Below are 20,665 nucleotides of genomic sequence, written 5' to 3'. Positions count from 1 at the left end.
ACAGCTTTTACGTAACCTGACAGATTATGAGTAAGCACTCAGATTTAAGCCCATAAAAAGAGCTCTTTAAAGGATAAATTGGACTGGCTGTCGGGCATGAGTTCTTATCCGTTAGAAGGGTCCTCCTCGGTCACACCCATTACCCATGTGGGATATGGAAAGAATTGAACACCTTTCGCAGTAGACTGCAAATTTTTTTTTTTTTTAGCTGAGCCATCCTGCCACCTATTGGCAGCTCAGCGGCAGCTCAGCTCGGGCCGAGCATCAAACCGCTGTTGCTCAGAGCTCAAACTCTTGAGCAAGCTCTTAACCAACTGAGCCACTCAGCCGGCCCTAGACTGCAAATTTTAGTGCGCATCAGTCACATGGGGAGCTTGGGTGGAATGCAGAGCTCTTCCTCAGAAATTGATTCAGTGAGAATGGGGCGGGACCACGAGCCTGCAGTTGATGAACATCCCCAGGTGGACAGTGCAGGGGGGCTACAGGGAAATGCTGGCTCTCGCGGTGCTTCTCCAACTCCCCGAGACTAAGTCACCCAGATGACTTGAAGATTCCTGGTTCCATCCCTTACGGATTCTGATTTACCAACAAGAGTGATTCTCTTGTTGATTCTCAATGGGAAAGTCTGAAAAACAATGGTTTATACAACGCCCTATGGCACTTAAAAATGGACCAATTTGGGGCCCCACCCAGAGATTACATTTGGTCACAGTGAGTCAGATCAGATCCCTTGACTGAATTCACCAGGAGCTAATGATCCAAACATCAGCAGCTATGTATTTAAATCAACAGCTTCGGTGACAAAAGTTGGGTCCAAGTACAAATTAGGAAGGTTAAGGAAAGCGGAAAAGGTAGGTACTCTTTTCACGGGAGCATCAAAGTTAATGGTTTTGGCCAGTAATGTGTTGGATTCCTAGTTAACAGGAATAAGATTACCATGGTTTTCATGTTCATTGTCTAGAACAGGTTCAGTGGCTTGGAACTGAGAGCTATTTCCATCTTAGCACAAAATGTGGAAGACATTTTCTAGATCCCCACAACCAGAGGTTTCCAGTCGCTCTGGCCAATTTTTTAGTCTATGCACTGCAATTTGGTACCCTAAGATGGAAAAGGGTTCTTCCGGGATGGAATGACTGAAGAGAAAGCTCTTCAATGAGTATTTAAACCTCTAGGTAGAGAAGACATTTACAGAAGAGGAGCTGCTGACCTATTTCACTTTCCCAGGATCATGACACATTTTACAGGCCGCACTGCAGCGAGGCCTAAACAGTCACGAGCTCAGCATCCTTTGGGAAAGCTACAGAGCCACTTACTTGGAGGGAGGGTTGGGTGGGTACAAATATAACAGGAGTCCAAGACACATAGGTAATTCCAAGTTGGCAAGAAAAGTTGAATTTTATTTTCAGTTCTAGGCAAGTCACAGCATTATTTTTAATACTGAATGGACTGAATGAAAACTGAGCTCTAATCAAATTTCTAATTGTCTCCTTCTAAATGAAGTGCTATCAATATCAGAAAGCACATTTCCACCAGCGAGCGGAGCCTGACAAATGAGCTTGCCTCTGCGACAAGAGCTCTTTGTCTAATAGCAACTCCCCTCAGCTGAAAAGATGAAGAAAGGCTTCCGTGAATACGGTGATTGGAAGCTTTGCTGTCAGAACTAAGGCTTGATGGACAGCTACCGAATCCAGGGGTCAGCGAGAAACTGTTAAAATGTTCACCATCTCGTTGGTGACGGCTGGATCATCCTAATTCCTTCCTGTACCACACTTAACAAGTATCCTCAGATGAATAAGGTAAGTGTGAATTCATGGAGAACATTAGTAATATTCGAGAAGTCAAAGAAACTTTCAGGAATGCTTCTGAGTACAAAATAGATGATGGAAACAAAGCCCAGTGAATTCAACTGCTCTCCCCTTTTAATCAGTTTTACAGAACGATATAATCATCACATTAGGAGACAGGATGGTTTTCCTGGACACATACAAGACTGTGCAAGCTCATTAACTGAGGCTTATAGGTTTTATCAGTTTCAAGAGAGGCAGTACAAAGCTTTTTAATACAGGTGAAGCACAAGAGTGCAGTAGACAAGACATCAACTCAGCAGAGGTGAATTCTTAAGGCATGAGGCCCCTGCCCACACTGCCTCCCATTCCATTAACCAAAGGGAGAGGACTTCCTCTCTCGTGAACGTGACCTTTGCTGAGCGCAGACCTGTGGGACCCAGCAGCTCCACAGTGACTCCACAGCTCAATCACACCAACCTTGACGCTGAAGCAAGCTCTATCTTCCTTTGTCCAAGTGATCTCAAGAGTAATAAAGCTATTCCTGGTCATCCTACTTCTTGGGTAACCTACATTCTAAGATATTTAATCTGGCAAAGTTCTCAAGCATTTTGGCATTCAAAATATTGCAATTATCTCAGCACTGTTCATCTACTTACTAAAAATTCTTTGAGCTTCAAGACTGTTTGATTCCCACCCCCCAAATTATGGCAATTGCATACAGAATAAATTCACTAGACTTAAAAGAACTAAAAAGAGGGCAAATATTGACTTTTCCTTAAAGAAATTAAGTAGGGATGGAGGGGCAGGAGAAGAAAAGGCTGGGACACACAAACGGAAGAAGCTAATTCCATCACGTTCCTATCACCTCTATGCGATCCACTAGTAATTCTGAGTGTGTGGTCCTCCTTTCCCCTTTCACACCCAACCACATCAGAGAAAGGAATTTTTAAAACCTCACTCATTTAAAACACCTAGTGGGCCTTTACTTGGCCCCAGATGGAATTCCCGGGTAGGCACGCTCACTCAGCTAGAGTCTTATGGCTCAATACCGTTTGGGCTGCGTTTTGTTCTATTGCTTGTGCACCTCAGGAACATCGAGAGTGAAAATCCACGTTGATCAAGGGCTTTGGGACACATCAGGAAGAGAAAAACCATGCATCACATCTACTTTCAATCCCTTACCAAACCCAATTCTCTTATTGCTGTGATTTAATATCTGTATCAAAAAGGCTTTCCTAAGTAGGGCTTTTACAAAGAAAAAGTAGGACAATGCAATAGCTGTGACTGACATTTGACCTAAAGTGGAGAAAGAAAACAAACCGTTTACCAGTTTAAAAACAAAAAACAAAAAAAAGCTATTCTATAAAGAAAGGCAATCTTCAATCTGTGTATTACTTAGCTTTCTCCAGAAGCAGAATATCAACACAAAATACAAACTATAAGGTTAATTCCACAAGACTTCAGTGCACTGAGCCACTGTCTCCCCATTTAACATTCGTTAACTTTGTAAGTCCCAGGTAATAATCAGTGGCTACCGAATGTTTCCTATGGGCGGTTGTGTCCTTTTGCAACTAATCCTTCATGTAAAATAAATACTGGAAGAAACATTCAGAGAGCAACTATTCCTCTTTCCTGCAAGAACAAAAGCAAAGTTCTCCCTGTCTTCCACCCACCCCTCGTTACCAAACGCTGACTTCAGTAATCAGCACTCTGACGAGCCCTGCCATGAAATCAAGCCAGCGGCGTTAGCACTGAAGCAGTCCTCGCTCCTGACAGAGGGAGCTGAGCTCGGCTCTGCCAGCTCCTGGGTCAAGACCCAAGCACCCGCCTCCGTCTCAGAGGTGTCACTGAGGCCAGGTCTCTGGGACTCCACCCTCACCCCTGGCTCAAGCCCTGTGGTGCAGCCCTACAGCCCAAACTCAAAGGAAAGAGTCCTGTACAGTGTCCACGTCGTCACAGTCATTCCCATGGAATAGACTTAGGGACCATCGTGGAGGGGAAAAAAATCACCAACTTCCTAGTTAAATCCCGTAACAATGAATTTCAACTATTCCAAGTCTTCTATTGACTTAATATTTATAGAATCAAATGCTGGACTAAATGAACTCACTCCAGGTCTCAGAAATCACGTTAGACAGTTTTGTTTGTCTTGTCAAGTATTTACGATGAGATCGGACTTCTAAAACCCAGGCAAGTCTGACACTTACAGCCCATGAAGCACATGACCACACACCGACTACTTGACTTTACATTCAAAAGGACATTTTGTAGTACTAGTTTAATTTTGATCTCTCCCTAAAAGGCAGAAACCACATCCCACACTCCTATGCCCCTTATTCTGGTATTTTTAAAAGAAATGAACGAGAAGAGGTGGGGGCATAAAGAAAACCCAGCTTCTTTAGGCACGAGACACAGAGATGTTGGAGACAGGGCGACAACCTCTGCCTTCATCTCTCAAGGTTTGTCACAGTTCCCTTAAAAATGTCTGGAAATGCTGTCAGCAACAAGGGACTCAAGGTATGAAACTGAGTCTGTTATAAAAGAAGCTAAACACGATTAGGAAACATACAAAGTGAAACCAGTCAGGGATGACCATGTACAAGACTTGTGCTTGAAGGTTTGGTGAGACTATTGGCCGATTTCTCAGACACCAAAACCCATTCCTGATTAGTTATCAATATACAATCAAACCAAAATATTGAAACACATAATATTTTTCAGAAGAGGGAAATAAAGGCACAGAAACCTGCCAAAATAGATTTTTTTCCCCATAAGAATAGTATGGTTGGTTAAAATAGTTTATCACTAATAAAACTCGTTATCACTAGAGCACACAATACAAATTAGTTTTTAAAAAAATGACATTCACTGAATTCCTGGTCTGTGCATTCAATGTGAATAATCATCAAAAATATATTACATTTAAAGGCTTATAAGGAGCTCTGTTTGGGGTTTCTACACTATACTTAGTATTTCAGGTGAGAAGTACCACAGTCAAGTATTAGGTATGCACTGTTCCTTTATATGTAACGTATGGCGATTAAAGTCTCTCTCCTACAGCAGGCTCAAGGATGTCCATGGTGAGAAGTGTCTAAGCGACCTACTCAGTGACTTCCATGCTCAGCCAAGGCAGCCCTGCGCACCAAACTCCACACCTAGAAAGTTCAATAGGCTGTATTACACTTTAATAAATATGTGTGTTTTTGTTCTTTGCTTTTAAGCTCAGCTTAAATTTTGTCAAGGAAACCATTTCACAAGAGGGTAACATCACAATCTACTATCAGCAATATTCCTTGTTTATTAGAATCTGAAGATGTCCATATTACATCAAATATAAATATATATTATATTTACATTTCCTTCTTAGCTTTTCAATTTAGGTTGAGTGTATTTATAGATAATGCCACTAATGTCACCACCATTATAACCCTCAGTGCAACTCATATTTTCCTTCCACTGGATGCCTATAGGAATTAGCATCTTAAAAGAGGTGTACTGTTCTTTTTTAAAAATAAAAGGAAAAAATGGGTATCCATAAATGGGGATCTAGGAATATTCTATATTTTGCTTTGTTTCTTAATATTTCAAAATACCTGAAAACTGTGGTCCCTTTTTGTAGTACTATTCTCTACTTGGGGACAAGAAAACAACAAAATATGCAACTCAGAAAGGAAAAGAGAACCTGCTTGTTAGCTCATTAATCTGTTTAGTAAAGATTTGTTTGAAAATGTCTGAATGCTGTACAATATTATACAAAAACAATCTTGAGCCTTCAAAGCAGCTGGTACATTTTCTCAGAGATCTGTCTGCCCATCTAACAGTCTGCTGCCTTGGTGGGCCTTGGTCTTGGTCACTTCCGGTCATCGATAGTTTTAATGAATTCCACTGCCGCCGTGAACTGCATCCACCAATAGGACTCCTCTCCGGACAGACGGCTGGCATAGAAGCTGCTGATGTACTGAACAGTGGAGAGCAGACAGGGTGGATTTGCCTGGAGAAGTGAAAAATAAAAAGTCAATTACCCAGATGTATGGCTCTGCAAAAATCATTTAGGTTAACATCTTCCAATGTCTTTCTGTGAAAGAGGTACCTGTGCTTTTGTAAACAATCCCCACCAAATTCCTTTTTGGAACTATTTTGTAAACCCTAGCTACTCTGAGCAGCAGTGGTATACTGGGAGGCAAGGGGGGCTCTGATCCCAGCTGAACTATCTAGAGCTCCCTATCTTGCAAGTCACTTAAACCCACCAGTGGGTTTAGTTAGGAGGCTGAACTAACCCCAGTGGACTTAACTCAGCACCCAGGATTCCGGGATGTTAGATAAGGAAATAAATGCTGTATGCAAGCTGAGCTCTAGCTGGTTGGTAAGTGCAGGCCACATCAGCTGAGAAAGGGAAAACTGAAAAAGACACTGTTCCCTCTACTGCAAGAGGCAACACAGACATCTGCTTTTTCACCTTCTTCATGTGGAGAGAAAGGACATATGTTAAGTGGTTAGGAAGACAAGCCAAGTCCTGTTCCTTAAAATGAGCTTCACCTGGCTCTGCGTAAGGACTAGAACATCTCATGTGGAGGACAGCAGAGCAGGGGCCGACAGGAGGAGTCAGAAGGCTGCTCACATACTGACCCTGTGGGTTTCTGACCCGGAGTGCAGGGTGCAGAAATACTGCAAACATTAAGAATTAGTGAGATATGTGTCAAATATACGTTAGACATTAACAGATGGGCTGAGCTGACTGGAACTCATGACTGATGCAGTTCCTTGGCTGTGTGCACCCAAATCACATGGTCCCCTCCAAAATGTTCAAAATAAGCTGTTTACATCATGAAGTTTTAATTTTAAAGTCAAAAAAGGACAAGAGATGTCAGAACTTTTTTAAATAACATGGTATAGTTATAAATTAAGAGACTAGAGGAGGAGAGAGATGACTGGCAAATTTAGTAGTTTATGTGACAAGTACTCTGAGAATTCAATGTGAAAGGAGATGGTAGAAGCACATTCATTCATTCATTCATTCAATAATTACATACTGATCCCCCGAACCAAGAACTTCAGGCACTGCTTGAAAAGCTGAACATGTTCACCTAGGAATCTGGTCCTCACATCGTTTCTTTTGAAAACCCTAACTTCTGGACAGAACAACACTTGACATTAGACACTTACTTTCTGGATAACACAGAGCTTAAGACTTGGAAAAGAGCCAGGGTCTCTGACATCCTGTACCACCCTGCACCACCTGCTCAGAATAAACGCCTCTGACTCGCAGTGGGGAGGCGCCCACCTTTATCAGCACAAACACCAGAACAGGGACGAAGTCGTCTGCTCCCGGGACGGAGTCCTCATTGGCCAGGCTCAGGAGGTTCATGATGGTAGAACACATTCTCAGGATACACTGCACTTTGTCCCGCGGGGTCTTGTAAGCACTTATCGTCCTGATCTCTGACTGTGCAGATGGCCACGGTGCCTCCCGAAGATAAACCTAAGTGAGACCACAGGCAGGCAAGCAGGCTTGAATCTCATGGCAACTACAGGCAGCGACCACAGCAACCTCCTCCCGTCAGGGGCAGAAGGGGAGGGTTTTGCCTTTTCCTTTTTCTTCAGTAAAACCAAACTGTGGTTCCTTCCCCTTACACTACAGACTGAAGCCTAACTTTTAAATAATATGTTTTACACTTTAAAACAACCTATAATAGATATCCATTAATAGAGAAAAGGGCATACAATAACACAGAACCTAGAAATCATAAAATTCCAAACAATAATCTTTCTTGAATAGCTAGGGTGGGACTTCTCTACATGCAGCAGCTGATTCCAAAAGCACAAACAAGCTACTTTTAAAAGAAAATAATTTAAAAATTAGTAGGTGCCCTTGCTGCAGTAGCTTTAGAAATAACAGATTCAAAAAACCAAAGACAACTAAAAATGTTATGCTAATCAATGTTCTATTAGTGGGGATTTTAATCAAATAACCAGAAAGCTCAAACACCTGAAATGTTCCTAGTAAGAGCTTAGGGCAGGTAGAAACACTAGTATCCATAACTAATGTTCATCAGTTCCCTCTGCTGGAACAGCAGTTTCTGTGACCTGGACGCCTCGCCTGCACACCAGTGGCCTCGGGGGCAGGAGCTCCACAAGGCAGGCTCGCCCTCCTCTCCCCCACAGGGGTCCCTTTCCACGCCAGGGACTCAATCTTAACACTTGGAGGAATGTTTGAGAACTTCACAGTTAGACTGAATGACTTCTAATGCAAACGGTGTTACACACTTTATTATTAAACACTCTGTTTCCTTGAAAAGCTGGTAACAGGCATTGGGCACACGGAGCAGCTTTCAGTTCACAGCCCCTCCCCCACCCCTCCCCGCCACCTCCATTACCTCTGGGATCTGGAGAGCTCTGTGATTTGCAGTCACTACTTTAGACAGTCTCTGGATATGTTCATGAAGAACCCTGAAAACACACGTGTAAATACATATTTCAGAAAATAGGGTACACAGATAGTCATAATTGATTTCATCACAACATTTCAAATGTTTTAGACTTATTTCTAGATACAGATAACAATTACAGTTGAGATGATCTTTCAGCTGTAAGTATTCTGTCTTGTCAAAAACAGTCATATATGTAGGATCTGCTGAGAAACGCTGAGCGAGTGCATGCAGGGCGAGTAGGGAAGTCCTTTCCCAGGCTAGGACAGTACTCCCATGGAGAAGGGAGAAGCCCTCAGCCACACTAATTAGTACACAGGCTGACAGGAAGTAGAGGGATCAACAGCCAGAAACCAACGATCACAGATACTTGGACGGAGAAGGGACGCTGAAAACAAGCAACCTCTCATGTCACAGATGAAAATAATTAGGCTTAAACAGGTGACTGCTCCGCCTAAGGCCACACAGGGTCAAGAGCAAGGGCTAACCCCAGCTCTCCTGGCTTCTGGTGTTCTCTCCAGAAACATAGCACTCCGCTCTGTAAGACCCACAGAAATGCCACAGAGGAGAGGGGGAGAGCGAGCTGCTTCAACACTGCTCCTTGAGTAGATACAGTTCGAAGGTCCCCACGTTGGAAGCCCCAGCTGGCGTATTAAGTACAGAGGCCTGGGGTGGGCTAAAAGCCTCTGAGATTATCAACACGTGACACAGGCAGGTTGGAACGACCCTAGCCCCCTCCCAGAAAAGTGAACTCTCTCAAATATACATGCCCTATCTTAAAATCTCCAAGAAAAAAATCTTACAAAAGCCACGAATGGCCCACCCAAAGATCCTATTCCATGGACCCTCGAGTCGCCGGCACAGTAAGGCATGGCTACGGCTGGAAAGCACGAGGGCCACTTCAACTCACGTGGGGCAGAAACAGGGTTGGAAAGCAACGCTCCAGGAAATGCAGAGAAGCAAAAGAAAAATGCCAATCATCCAGTCTCACTACCCAAAATAATCAGTTTCCATTCCAGACGTTTTTTTCCAGGATTGTTTTTTTAGGATTACTTTTTAACAACAGCGTTACTGAGATATGAGTCACATATCATACAATTCCAGGTGTTTTTTGATATTCAAACATGTAACTTTTCATTCCTAATAAATAATGAATGCATGTTAGAAGTCAAGCCCTGTGCCTGATGCTGTGATACAGTGGTGAGTAAAAGCATTATGTGCCTGCCCTCACTGTCCTCTCCCGGTGCGGGGAGAGCAGCATTCATCAGATAACCACACAAACGAGTTCTCAAGAACAGGGGGCGATTCTGCCCCCCAAGGACAGTCAGCAATGTCTGGAGACATTTGTGGTTCTCACAACTGGTGCGGTGCTACTGATTCTAGTATGCAGAGGCCAGGGATGCTGCCAGTCATCCTGCAATGCACACAACAGCCCCCCACATCAGGCTCACCTGGCCCCAAATGTCAGTAGTGCCAGGTTGAGAAATGACTCTATCAAATGTAAGACTGCAATTGTGGCAGGTGCTACGGAAAGGCACATAGGCCTGAGGCCCTGACAAGGGAGTTAACCTGGTCAGAAAGGTCAGAAAAGGTTTCCCTGAGGAAGTGACACTTGAGTCAAGATCTGAAGGACAAGTGAGAGTATGAAGAAGGGAGGGAAGAACGGCTGGGGCAGAGTCAAAAGCAGCGCCTTTCCACAAGGCCATCCAGTCTCTACTCCCTCCGGCCTGATTCCCCACATCCCTGAAACAGGGTAGTATCATTCTTTTTGATCTTGTAACTCCGATGGGTGAAAAATGGTAACAACATGCGTCTCCCTTACTATTAGATACCAAGTCTCATGCACAGCTCGTCTAACACATGGGGCTGGCTGAAGCGTCCCTACATAGTCCAACAAGGCACTGACACAGGAGCACTCACTGGTCACGAAGTATGTCCCCATCCTGATTAGGGTAGAAGGCGAGCTTGAAAATCCGATTCATCACGCTTCGTTCAATGGCGAGCTGAGCGTCCTGCAGCTGCTCCTCACTCGCGTTCTGCCATATGACATCCTGGGCCATGGCACCGTAGAGGAATTGCAGGAAGTCTTCTACCTGAGCGGTTTTATCATCAGCGGCTGTGAGTTTCTGAAAGTCTCCAATGCAAAATAATCATTTTTAAAATACGCTATCTGAATGATTTAAAAAAAAAAGCATAGAAATCATTTTAATCGCTAACTATGTAGACACTATGCTAAAGTGTCTGGGCATGATTTATTTTAGAAGAATATGCAGCCCAATCATAAAAATCAGAAGAAAGGTAAGAGATATGCAAAAGTTTAAGAGCAAGGGGTTTGTTATAAAAATGATAGGCTTTGTTTTAAAAAATGAGAAAAACTGTGTGGATCCAAAACTACCAATTTTCCTAATTTTTAAATAAACTATAGATATTCAATCCAATAAAAATGAAATTAATTGTTTGACATCAAGGTTTAATTATTAAGAATCTATAAGATAACTGGGAACTTAAGGAACTGCTCTTAGACATATAGGTGCTCAAACAAACAAGCAAAACAATTTCCAAATCTTCCCAATAATATGTGGCTGCAGAGAAATGCTTCATCTAAAGGCCTTTGGTTACCTTGAATGAATTCCCTGATCTTCTTTTCTTTGCTCTCAAGCAGCAACCTCACACACACAGTGGTGAAGTATCGATTGGCCACCTCTTTGTCCCGCAGAACCCTTTGCAACAGTCTCTCCAGGTGAGCCTGCGTGGTCTGCAGGCCTTGTCGACAACGAGTGAGATAAGCAATATAGGGGGCCCTTTTCCTAGAAGGAAATATGCTTTGCATGACATCAGATACATACAGTGCATACTTTCTTTGGAGACTAAGAGTCCTAATTTTTCTTTTAAAAAAAAATTTACTACATCGATTCTGATTTTACAAATTGGCATGTCAGGCTGAAGACACCTGTCTTGAGGACGAATTATGCTGCCAGCTCAAGAAACGGACCATTCTGCCTGTTTGTGAAGAATACTGCCTCCCAGGCTAAACACTTAGCTACTTACGAAACACTACTAAGTTATTTCACATTGCTTGGTCTATTTATTGGGTTGTCGGAAAAGACACGAGGTAGTTTTTCTCTGTTTTTCATTGCAAAAATGTGTCATGACTTTTCCGACAACCCAATGTATTGGAGCATCGTTTCTATGCTGGAGGGGTCCCTGACTGGAAATTGACTGCTATAGGAAACTAAAACAACAACCTAATACTGGATCATTAAACATAGCACTGATTATTTTCACAGTCCAAATGTAACAATTATTAGAGTACCCGTTCCCTAGGCCTCAAAGCCCCTTCACTTCCTAAGCATCTCAATTACGTTTTTCTTAACTGAGCAACTGGCAACAGACAAAGGCAGCAATTCCTAGGCCTGCCCGTCTCTCTGAGCTTACGGAAGTAGTCTTTCCTATCACCCCTAAAAACGGGGAAATTCTATCCCAGTTGTCCTGGCCTCACTCTGCTCAAGCTGTGTCTGTGCAAAATGAAGCAAACTGCACTTCTGGTAGTAGGAGCTGCTCATTTATAACTACACTTGCAGACTAAAGAGCCAAAGCCGAGATTCATTCCTGGAACAAGGACTGAGAAGAAAACACTTGCAAGTGGAAACAGGTCCTCAAGTGATGTAGGCAGGGTGTATTTACTACCTGTAGTCTTCAGCAATAGATGCCAGCAGTTTCCTACACGTCCTGTTATCAAAGCGGCACACGCAACGCATTGTTTCTTGCAGCTGAGCCATTAAGTTCTTATCTTGTAAATTAATTGCTTCGGCTATTTGAACTTTTAGGAAGCATACAATTTCATTGTCTAAACAAAAAAATAAGAATTCTTTTACTGTTGAGAATTTCCATGGACTTATTACAGAAGCTGTATGTCATCCCTCAGCCTCTGGGATGTCAATTTGGCCTTACCGTGTGTTATCAGTAGGACTAAGCAGGATTGTCACTCTCAATTAGAGAATACTTTAATGAACCATCAGTAATCAAAGTGTCCTTAACTGATAACATAGTTGTATTAAGTTGAACCATATAGAACTACTATAAAGCTTACAGTTGATACTGGCAACTTCATATGGTTCAACCTATAAATATAGTAAAAAAATGAAACTACCATGCAGCAACTTACCTTCTGGGTCTGTATGGTCTGGTAAACCGTTCCTTGTTGAATGGGTTAGCATGGGGAAAGCAACAGAGTCCGCAGAGCAAAGAGCAAGCCTCAGTTTCTTTTTTGCATCCCTGAAGAATGAGTCAAAAATTCATTAATGTCTTTTTATCCAGATATGGTGACATTTTATGAACATTTACTACATATTCATCTGCTACCTCAGGACCCAAATGTTTCAAGTGGTCATAAATAAAAGGTAATTTTTAAGTTGCTGAGACCTCACTTAAAGGAGAGGCTTTCTAGTTCCCCAAGGGGCAAGGCTGTCAACGTGTTCTGGGCAAGGCCCATCTGTGAAGTCACCAGCATCCGTCAAACAACGGATGCTTTCTGATCACACATGCAGAGCCCAGGACAGGCACTATGAGGTGTCAGAAAGACGTACTGTGCCAGGGTTGGGAGGCACCACAGAAGTCGTCAGAACCGCCTCACCACCCACACTAACAGTGCTTCCTACTGCAACTCCTGACAAACGCGCATCCCGACACAAGACGAGCTCATTACTGGGTGAGAAGCCCTTTCCTATTATCGTGCTATTACTTGAAACCTTTTTGCACTGAGCCAAAACCTGCTTCCTTTCAACTTCCAACTACCGAAGCACCTAGTACTACCCAGGACAGCACACCCTTCAGCAGCACAGCTCCTTCCTATGGAGATGCCAACACTTTTGCCTGCTGGTGGCCGGGCCCTTTGTGGTCCTACTGGGCATGAACCAGAGCTTCTGATACAAAGAAGGGCACTGAAACATGTCAGAAAACAGGCCAGTGTTTCTTCTCCTGCGGATTATCACTTGTCCTCCTCAGCTGACTAGCTCTAAGTCTTCCCCTATTGGTTTGCTTCCTGTAAAAGGAGTAATTTACAAATCTAGCCTATCAAATGTAACATTCACCTACTACGCAAAGACTCATAACATATACAGTGGTAAAGTCATGGCTGAAAAATTAAAACTATGTGTGCCACTCCTTCCAATTTTACTGTAGGAAAAAAATAAATATCTTCATAATATTTAGAAATAAAATGGTACACTGTTTAGAGTTTGTTTTAAACCAATGGGGGGGGGGTAAATATGAAACAACATTGGCCATATATGTGGTGGTAACTGCTGAATCTGGGTAATGAGGACAGGCTGAGGGGGCTCCAGTAGGCTCACTGGGGACAGTGGGTTACTCAGCCCTACAGCTGAACCTCCCTACCTCCCCCTCCCTCACATTTCTAGCAGGGACTGAGAGCGCTGCATGGGCAGAGGCACTGCCACCTGTTTTGTTTTAATTACTTATGTGGTGTCTGTGAGCATACCCCTGAATTTCAAGCCTTTGATACATGACACCCACATGTGAGGCGATCTTCTTAGTCAACAGCCATTCTGTTTTCATCTCTCTGCTTTTCACATTTATTAAGTGACTCAACAAGTCACTTGACTTGAGGTGACTACAATGGTCATGACAAGTCCAAACCCCAAAGTCCTAAACCCTGTAGAGGAAGTACCTGTAAGAGAAAGCTGAATCCTGAGGGTGGGCCACCTGGCTTGCGGAGTCCGGGAGATCGTCGGCCGAGATGTTTTGCAGCGTTTCGTCACGGGGAGAATCGTGTGCACTTTCACCATCACCCATAACCTCTGAACAAAACCCACCCCCCAAAAAAGGATAAGCAAGTTAATCTGGAATATTCTGGCACTAGCAGTTATTCAGAGAAACTCAACCATAAGTTAGCATTGTGCTTGACCGTAAATTCTCTGAACAAGAAAGAAAACTTCAAACACTTAAACAAGTTATTGATAGTAATGACAATATATCAAGAGACCACTTGCTGAGAAGAAAATTGTTTTACTTCTTGCACCAATCCTAATTGAAAACAAAAACAATGCAAGTCTTTACTAATTTAATAAAGATAAATACTCGGTGATCGGAATCACTGAACCACAGAAATAAAAGGGGCCTCAGAAGTCACTCTACACGGCGCCCCCATTTTACAGCCACGGAATCCTGCCGATCAGCAAACAGCTTGCTGTGAGTGTCCTGGCGGCCCGCGGCTGAGGCGGGCCGTGCCCTCGGGCTTCCCGGCCTTCTCCACCGGTTTTCTCCCGCTGCCCGAGTGATCTGTGGGTGAACTCACAAATGCAGCCAGGACTGGTCTGAGGTTCCCATGGTTGTTTTTAATTAATCAATTTAGATAATTTAGGTAAGACATACACATATAAAATCAAAAGGAATAAAAAGTTCCTTAGTGTAATAAAGATAATGTGCTTATGCAGGAAAAATATCTTTATTCTTAGGAGATAGTTTCAAATGCTTCAGGAAAAAATACATAGAGAAAATGGAAAAATGTTAACAACTCATAAGTGTAGGTAGAGGGAATACGGACCTGCATTGTACTAGTCTTTCAACTTTTCTGTTATTTTACAACTTTTCAAAATAAGAAGTGTGGGGAGTTCGCCTCCCCCCGGGCTCCCCTCTCAGGCTCCCTATGAGTCCCCCTGAGCCAACTCACGTTACCAGTTTATCCGTGGGATTCTTCCAGAGACACTCTGTGCACACACAGCACAGATACATGCAGTATACAATGTATGCTGTTATATTCTTTTGTCTCCTCTTCATTTATCTGGGGGATTGTACCGTATTTTTCTGACAGCTATTCAAAAGTAGCTACTAAAAGGCTTTTACAGATCACCTTTATCACTGTGACACAAAGTTACTATTCAAATCTTGATGCTGCTTATCACCTGTGCTTTCATAGTTTGCCATCGCTCCTTCACTGGGGCTGCTTCGTTTAATGGCATTCCTGTATTTGTCCAGGATATCCTCAGCGACCTGAGCTTGCGCACTGAGTCTAGGGCTGGGGTCGTCTGCAGGGAAGGAGAGGAAGAGAGTCAGCTCCCCTTGGTTTGCGCCAACTCTGATGGTAGCATGACACCAGGACCACAATCCCAGAGGCCGATTAGGAGGTAAGACTTAAAAAAGAGCACATATCTCAACATTAAGAGGCACCATGCAGCTGTCTACTCATCCCATTTCTGGGTCTGAGAGCCTTGCCAAAGCAAACTTGGGAGGGTCAGCTCCACTCTTTCATCATCGCCAGAATTCTGCATGACACAGTCAAAAAGTTCAGTGCAGACTAAATGGATGATGGGTTCTGAAGTGCTTACACTCAAATCACCGTTAATAGCAATTCATGCTAACGGGACTTCTAACAATGCATTTTTATACGCAGACTTCATTTATTCAGACATCTCCATGCTGAAGGAGGAAAAAAAAAAGTATTTGTCTTGAGAATTAAAGTCTATTAAGTAATAATAAAAAATGCCTTCCTCCATTCTTCCTTCATGGCTTTCTCTCTCTACACCATATTTGAAAACTTCGGATATTCATATTCTAGATCTCACCATGACCGTGCAGCTGCTGAAGCAGAGCACTTTTGTGCATGCAGTGGTGTCAGGGGCACTCCTAGGAAATCCAGACATTGTGGGAGTGCTGGCATTGTACCTGGGGTGCACAGAGAAAAGGTTTATCCCAGTCACATGTGCACCACTGTTTAATGACAGGACCGTATCCTGTCAACAAAATCAGCACATGCTTTCTTGGAGCTGGAGATTACAGGCATTAATTAAGTTATCAAAGCAAAGAGCTGCTACTGATCTATGGGACAAAATTAACTTATATAGTGAATGCGAACTCCTGAGCTAGAGCTAGGCCAAGCAGGTAACCATAAATATCTACATTTTGGTAGAATCCCATTTTTTAAAGTCTGAAAACACTTGAGAATCACTGGATTTTATATATGTGTGTGTTAATAGCAGCTAATATTAATAGCAGCAACGTTTATTGAGCACCTATCACGTGCCAGGAACTGTGCTAAGCACCTTAAATGAACAACCTCAATCATCACCAAAGCCCTACAGGGAGGTACTACTGTCATTCCCGTTTCACAGAAGAGGAAAGCAAGGTTCAGAGAGGTTAAAAAGTTATGCTCACAGGCTCTTCTTTTGTTTCCATGAAAAAAATATTTAGTATTTGTGTCTCTCAAAAATTGTAGTAAACTCTAGAGAGAAAAGATTCCCAAAATAATTTAATCTTTCTGTTATAAAGGCATTTGAATGCATGATCAGAGAGTCTTACTCTGATCTTCCAAATGTAAACTAATAAAAACCTTTATAATTACAAAATCTTTTTTTGGAGGGGGAGCACTTTTTGTTACTGGCTTTGAGTGCTGTTGAGTGCTCTGAAAAAGGGATAATAAAATTTGGTTAACCATAGTGAAAGCCATAATTTTACTTATAAACTTTATTTCTGTAATGTCATTCATAAAAATTTTATCCCAGGAAATGAATAAAAACAAACAAAAAATGCTACATATATGAAGCTGTGAGCAGTATTTTCATAGTAAAAAACTGGATACAATTTTAATATCCAAAAGCAAGAGAGCGTGAGAACGTTCACACTATAGTAAAACCATATAACAGATTACCTTAGAGCCAATGAAAATTATTTAAAAATCAGCTATATCTAGTAGAAACTGGGAGAGGATTTATGAAATAACATGTAATAAAAGAAGAATACAGTTACATACATACTCTAAATTAATCATGAAAAACTATGTACAAATATGGAAAGATGGGGAGAGAACATGAACAAACAGGGTTGTGGGATTGTGGGCAGTCCATTAAGAAATTTCCTTTCATCGCGTTTTAAAATTGATTTAATGATAATTTTCAATGGGTCATTAATTAGGGGGTGGGTAGACGTTTCTACACCAGTAGAGAAGTTAAATGGCTTGAATCAGACACAAAGAAAATGAAATACTTTATGAATGAAACTTATTCTATTTATTCTACCTAACTTATGGTTTAGGCACCAAGAAACAAGAAACATGTATTGCCCAAAGACAGGTAAAAATTAATTGATAGCTTCTTCAAAATTATCAATTCAACATTTTAAAAACATGAGATTTCTTTAAGAGTATTTCACTCTGTTAACGGTGGTGGTGGCCTAACACTGAAAACATATAATGAAACATAAATATCTTGCCAAAAGGATGCCTTTCCAACTCTTCTCAATCAGACTGTAAGTTCCTGAGGAAAAGGGGTCCTATGTGATTTGACTTAATACCTACAGCAGTTAGCACAGTGCCTGGCACGCATTCCATATTCAGGAGCATTGGCTGACTGAATAAGAGAGACCTGACTGCTCTCAGCAGGGGACAGTGGCCTGGAAGCACAGCTCCTGCTGTTCAAACCCTTTCTTCCAGGAAAGTGACCCATCACATAAAGCAGGGGTGTGTGCTAGGACAAGGAACTACATGTAAATATAGAGAACTAGGCATTAGAATAACATGCATTTAAATGGGATTCTACTTGTGTTATATATACTGAGTTCTTTAAGAAGGATGTTCTTTTTAAACTTATCCCGTTTTAAAATAAAAATCTTCATTTTGTGTTGGATTTTTTTTTTTTTTTTATAGCTGAGCCATCCTGCCACCTGTTGGCAGCTCAGCTCGGGCCGGGAATCAAACCGGCAACCCTGTTGCTCAGAGCTCGCACTCTAGAGTGAGCTCTTAACCAACTGATCCACTCGGCCAGCCCAAAAGCTTCATTTTAACTTAGGAGGATAACATAATTTAAAGTCAAAATAGAAAAAAAAGAGGTGCGAAATTAATTTCCCTCTAGATGCTCTCTAGTCACTGGAAACTGTATACAGCTATCAAGCTCAAGGCTGGGTCTAATATTAACACTACTTCTCAAACTTTCTCCTTTCAGGGTATAAAGTGCCAAAAAGAAGCTGTAAAATTACAAGTGCTGAATAAGGTAAGAACCTAACCCCTAGTTGTATTTTCTCTGGGTCAGACAGCAATGTTAAAATGATTCAAGCTGTAAAAAACTGGTCAAGTTTACAAATTTATGATATTGTTTGAACAAACACCTTATTACAAAAAAAAAGAAAATTAGGTAAACCAGAATTTCACTGTGATCCTGAAAAATCAAGAACTATAGATGGAAATAAATTTAAGACTTCTATAATCAATGTTAGAGAAAACGTTAGAGAAAGCTTCAATCAATGATCCAAAGATATGGCATGCATAGCACTAAAACCATCACCACACTGTCCTAAAAGCACTGTGTGTCATCATCCCACTAAGATGTCGAGTTGCAGGGTGTGCCTAGAGGCTCAGGATCAGGGGTCTCATCATAAGCGGAAGTTATGATAATGAGGATGATGATGGTGGTGGCAGTCTGCAGGAAGAGCACACTGATTCACTGTGGCCGCCAACTGGAAACCACAGAGCTATGAAGGACAAACTCCCCACTGTACACACACAGACACACTCTTCTACAAAGGCAACGCTTATGGCACCCAAGAAAAAGTGTTATGAAATATGTGCTCTGGGAATGAAGGAGCCAGGAAGTCCATGGTCTACAAACCTGTGAGTGTTGAGAATCTGTCAGGCCCCAGATCATCTTTGTCTTTTTCTTGTTTTTCTTTCTTTCTAAATGGTATAGGAGCTGGAAATTAAATAAAGTCAGTAGTGTGACACATATCATACTGCACTACTTGGAAGACAGCAGTCATTCTGGAGTTAACTGGTGTGCCAACATCTCTAAGTGAAAGGAAGGTGAAAAGAGTCAAAGCTAAGAAATCCCGAGTGTCAATTGATAATGGTTTGCAAAACAGCATCGAAGGTTCTTAAAGACCCTTTCAGAATCTGCTTTAGGGTCATCTGCCAGAGGAGGAATGATTTAACAGGAATCTACTGGGAAAATTCCAAACCACTGATACTTAACCTCTATTCAAAACCAACACCTTCAAAGCTCTAAGCCTCATTCTCTCCTGCTCCTTGAGTGGGCTTGAGTATGGCATGAAAGCAGCGCGCCTCAGCTCCAGAGCGACACGGCGCCGGAAGAGCCCTTAGAAGTAGTCCCTAGCTTTAATCGTGGACGAGCTCTCCTTTCAGGAAGAAATGCTTTTACAAACTCAAACCTCAATATCTACTGGTATGATGCCAGGCTATTCACAAAAAAGAGCAAGCAATTTTATACAACTGCCTTCCAAAATAAACACTCACTAATATTCAAAGTATAAACATTCTCAATGAACATAAACATTAAAAGCTTAAGTTTATTCCCGGAATGAAAAGGATGAATTTCAAATTTTCAGTTTAATTACCAATAGCATCCCTTTTTCCTGCAATAATTATTGGCAATACATATGCCCAAAGTCCTATATGTTTAACATCAGTGGTACATGATATTTAAACAACCATGACTTGCATGACTTCCATTTATGAAACCACTACCACTTCCTGAAAAGAACAAGAACTGTCATTTCTAAAGTTCTGCCTTAGAATTCACCTGTGCAAAACCATTTTCTCAAAAACCCTCAAAACAGCTAGATACAAGCCCAGCAAGCCTCAGAGAGAGAGGAGTCGAGATATTGGCTCTCTGAAAGAGATTTTGGGGCTTTGCTTCTTGTTGCTAATATAGCATTCTAATATTTTATAAAATTACCTTTGGGCATGGCAGAAACAAAACGTTTTCTCCACCAAGGTCTGTTCCTGTCTGATTTCTCATCATCGCTATCTTTGCGTTCTTCAGTCTGTAGAAAAAGTTTGATGCTTTATTTGGAGCTGGGCAGCAGGACAAATTACTATGGAAAGGATTTCAGTTAGTCCATGAAATACAAAAATCACTTTGGTATGTCTTAAAAGCAAAACCGTTCTTATTGCTGTAGAGGCAACTTCTGGAACATGGACATGTACCTTTTAGGGAGCAGACTATGATATGCTTGTGGGTAGGCACTATCTCATCACTGTTATTGGGTCGTTGGGAAAGTCATGATGTATTTTTCTATGTTTTTCAATGCAAAAATGCATCATGACCTTCCTGACAACCCAATACTAAATTGAAAGCTTAATATGGAGCTTAGCATAGAGTAGGAACTCAATATATGCTTACGGGATGAGTAAATGCAATGCAAATAAAGTCTAGAGGGGTAGCAGAGAGGTAGCAGTGGTATTAATAATAAAACCGAGTACGAGCTGAGTGCCAAATACTGAACATGAAGAACATATTATCCCATTTAAACCTCACAGTTGCCTTAGGAGATAAAAAGTGTCTTTAAGTGCTTTTTATAGATGAGAAATATGAGGCTAAAAAAGGTTATCTCTCGGCCGGCCGAGTGGCTCAGTTGGTTAAGAGCTTGCTCAAGAGTTTGAGCTCTGAGCAACAGCGGTTCGAGTCCAGCCCGAGCTGAGCAGCCGCTGAG

At 42.0% G+C, this 20,665-nt stretch overlaps 1 protein-coding gene across 1 annotated transcript in view; it reads right to left on the bottom strand.

The window, feature by feature from the left end:
* Nucleotides 1-1,376: 1,376 nt before the first annotated feature.
* The window catches only part of GAPVD1 (GTPase activating protein and VPS9 domains 1), a 71,937-nt gene continuing 52,648 nt past the window's right edge, over nt 1,377-20,665 (bottom strand). Inside the window, exons 16-26 of the mRNA XM_019641556.1 lie at nt 19,909-19,996; nt 18,826-18,906; nt 15,133-15,255; nt 13,899-14,028; nt 12,378-12,487; nt 11,900-12,059; nt 10,832-11,019; nt 10,133-10,346; nt 8,162-8,234; nt 7,069-7,266; nt 1,377-5,778 (exon numbers count right to left, since the gene is read on the bottom strand). Of these exons, the coding sequence (XP_019497101.1) occupies nt 5,638-5,778; nt 7,069-7,266; nt 8,162-8,234; nt 10,133-10,346; nt 10,832-11,019; nt 11,900-12,059; nt 12,378-12,487; nt 13,899-14,028; nt 15,133-15,255; nt 18,826-18,906; nt 19,909-19,996 (1,506 nt within the window). The 3' untranslated portion in view covers nt 1,377-5,637. The remainder of the gene's footprint in view (nt 5,779-7,068; nt 7,267-8,161; nt 8,235-10,132; nt 10,347-10,831; nt 11,020-11,899; nt 12,060-12,377; nt 12,488-13,898; nt 14,029-15,132; nt 15,256-18,825; nt 18,907-19,908; nt 19,997-20,665) is intronic.

The sequence above is a fragment of the Hipposideros armiger genome, unplaced genomic scaffold (genome assembly GCF_001890085.2).
Source record: "Hipposideros armiger isolate ML-2016 unplaced genomic scaffold, ASM189008v1 scaffold_3, whole genome shotgun sequence".
NCBI lineage: Eukaryota > Metazoa > Chordata > Mammalia > Chiroptera > Hipposideridae > Hipposideros > Hipposideros armiger.
This window is presented reverse-complemented; position numbering and strand designations above follow the sequence as displayed.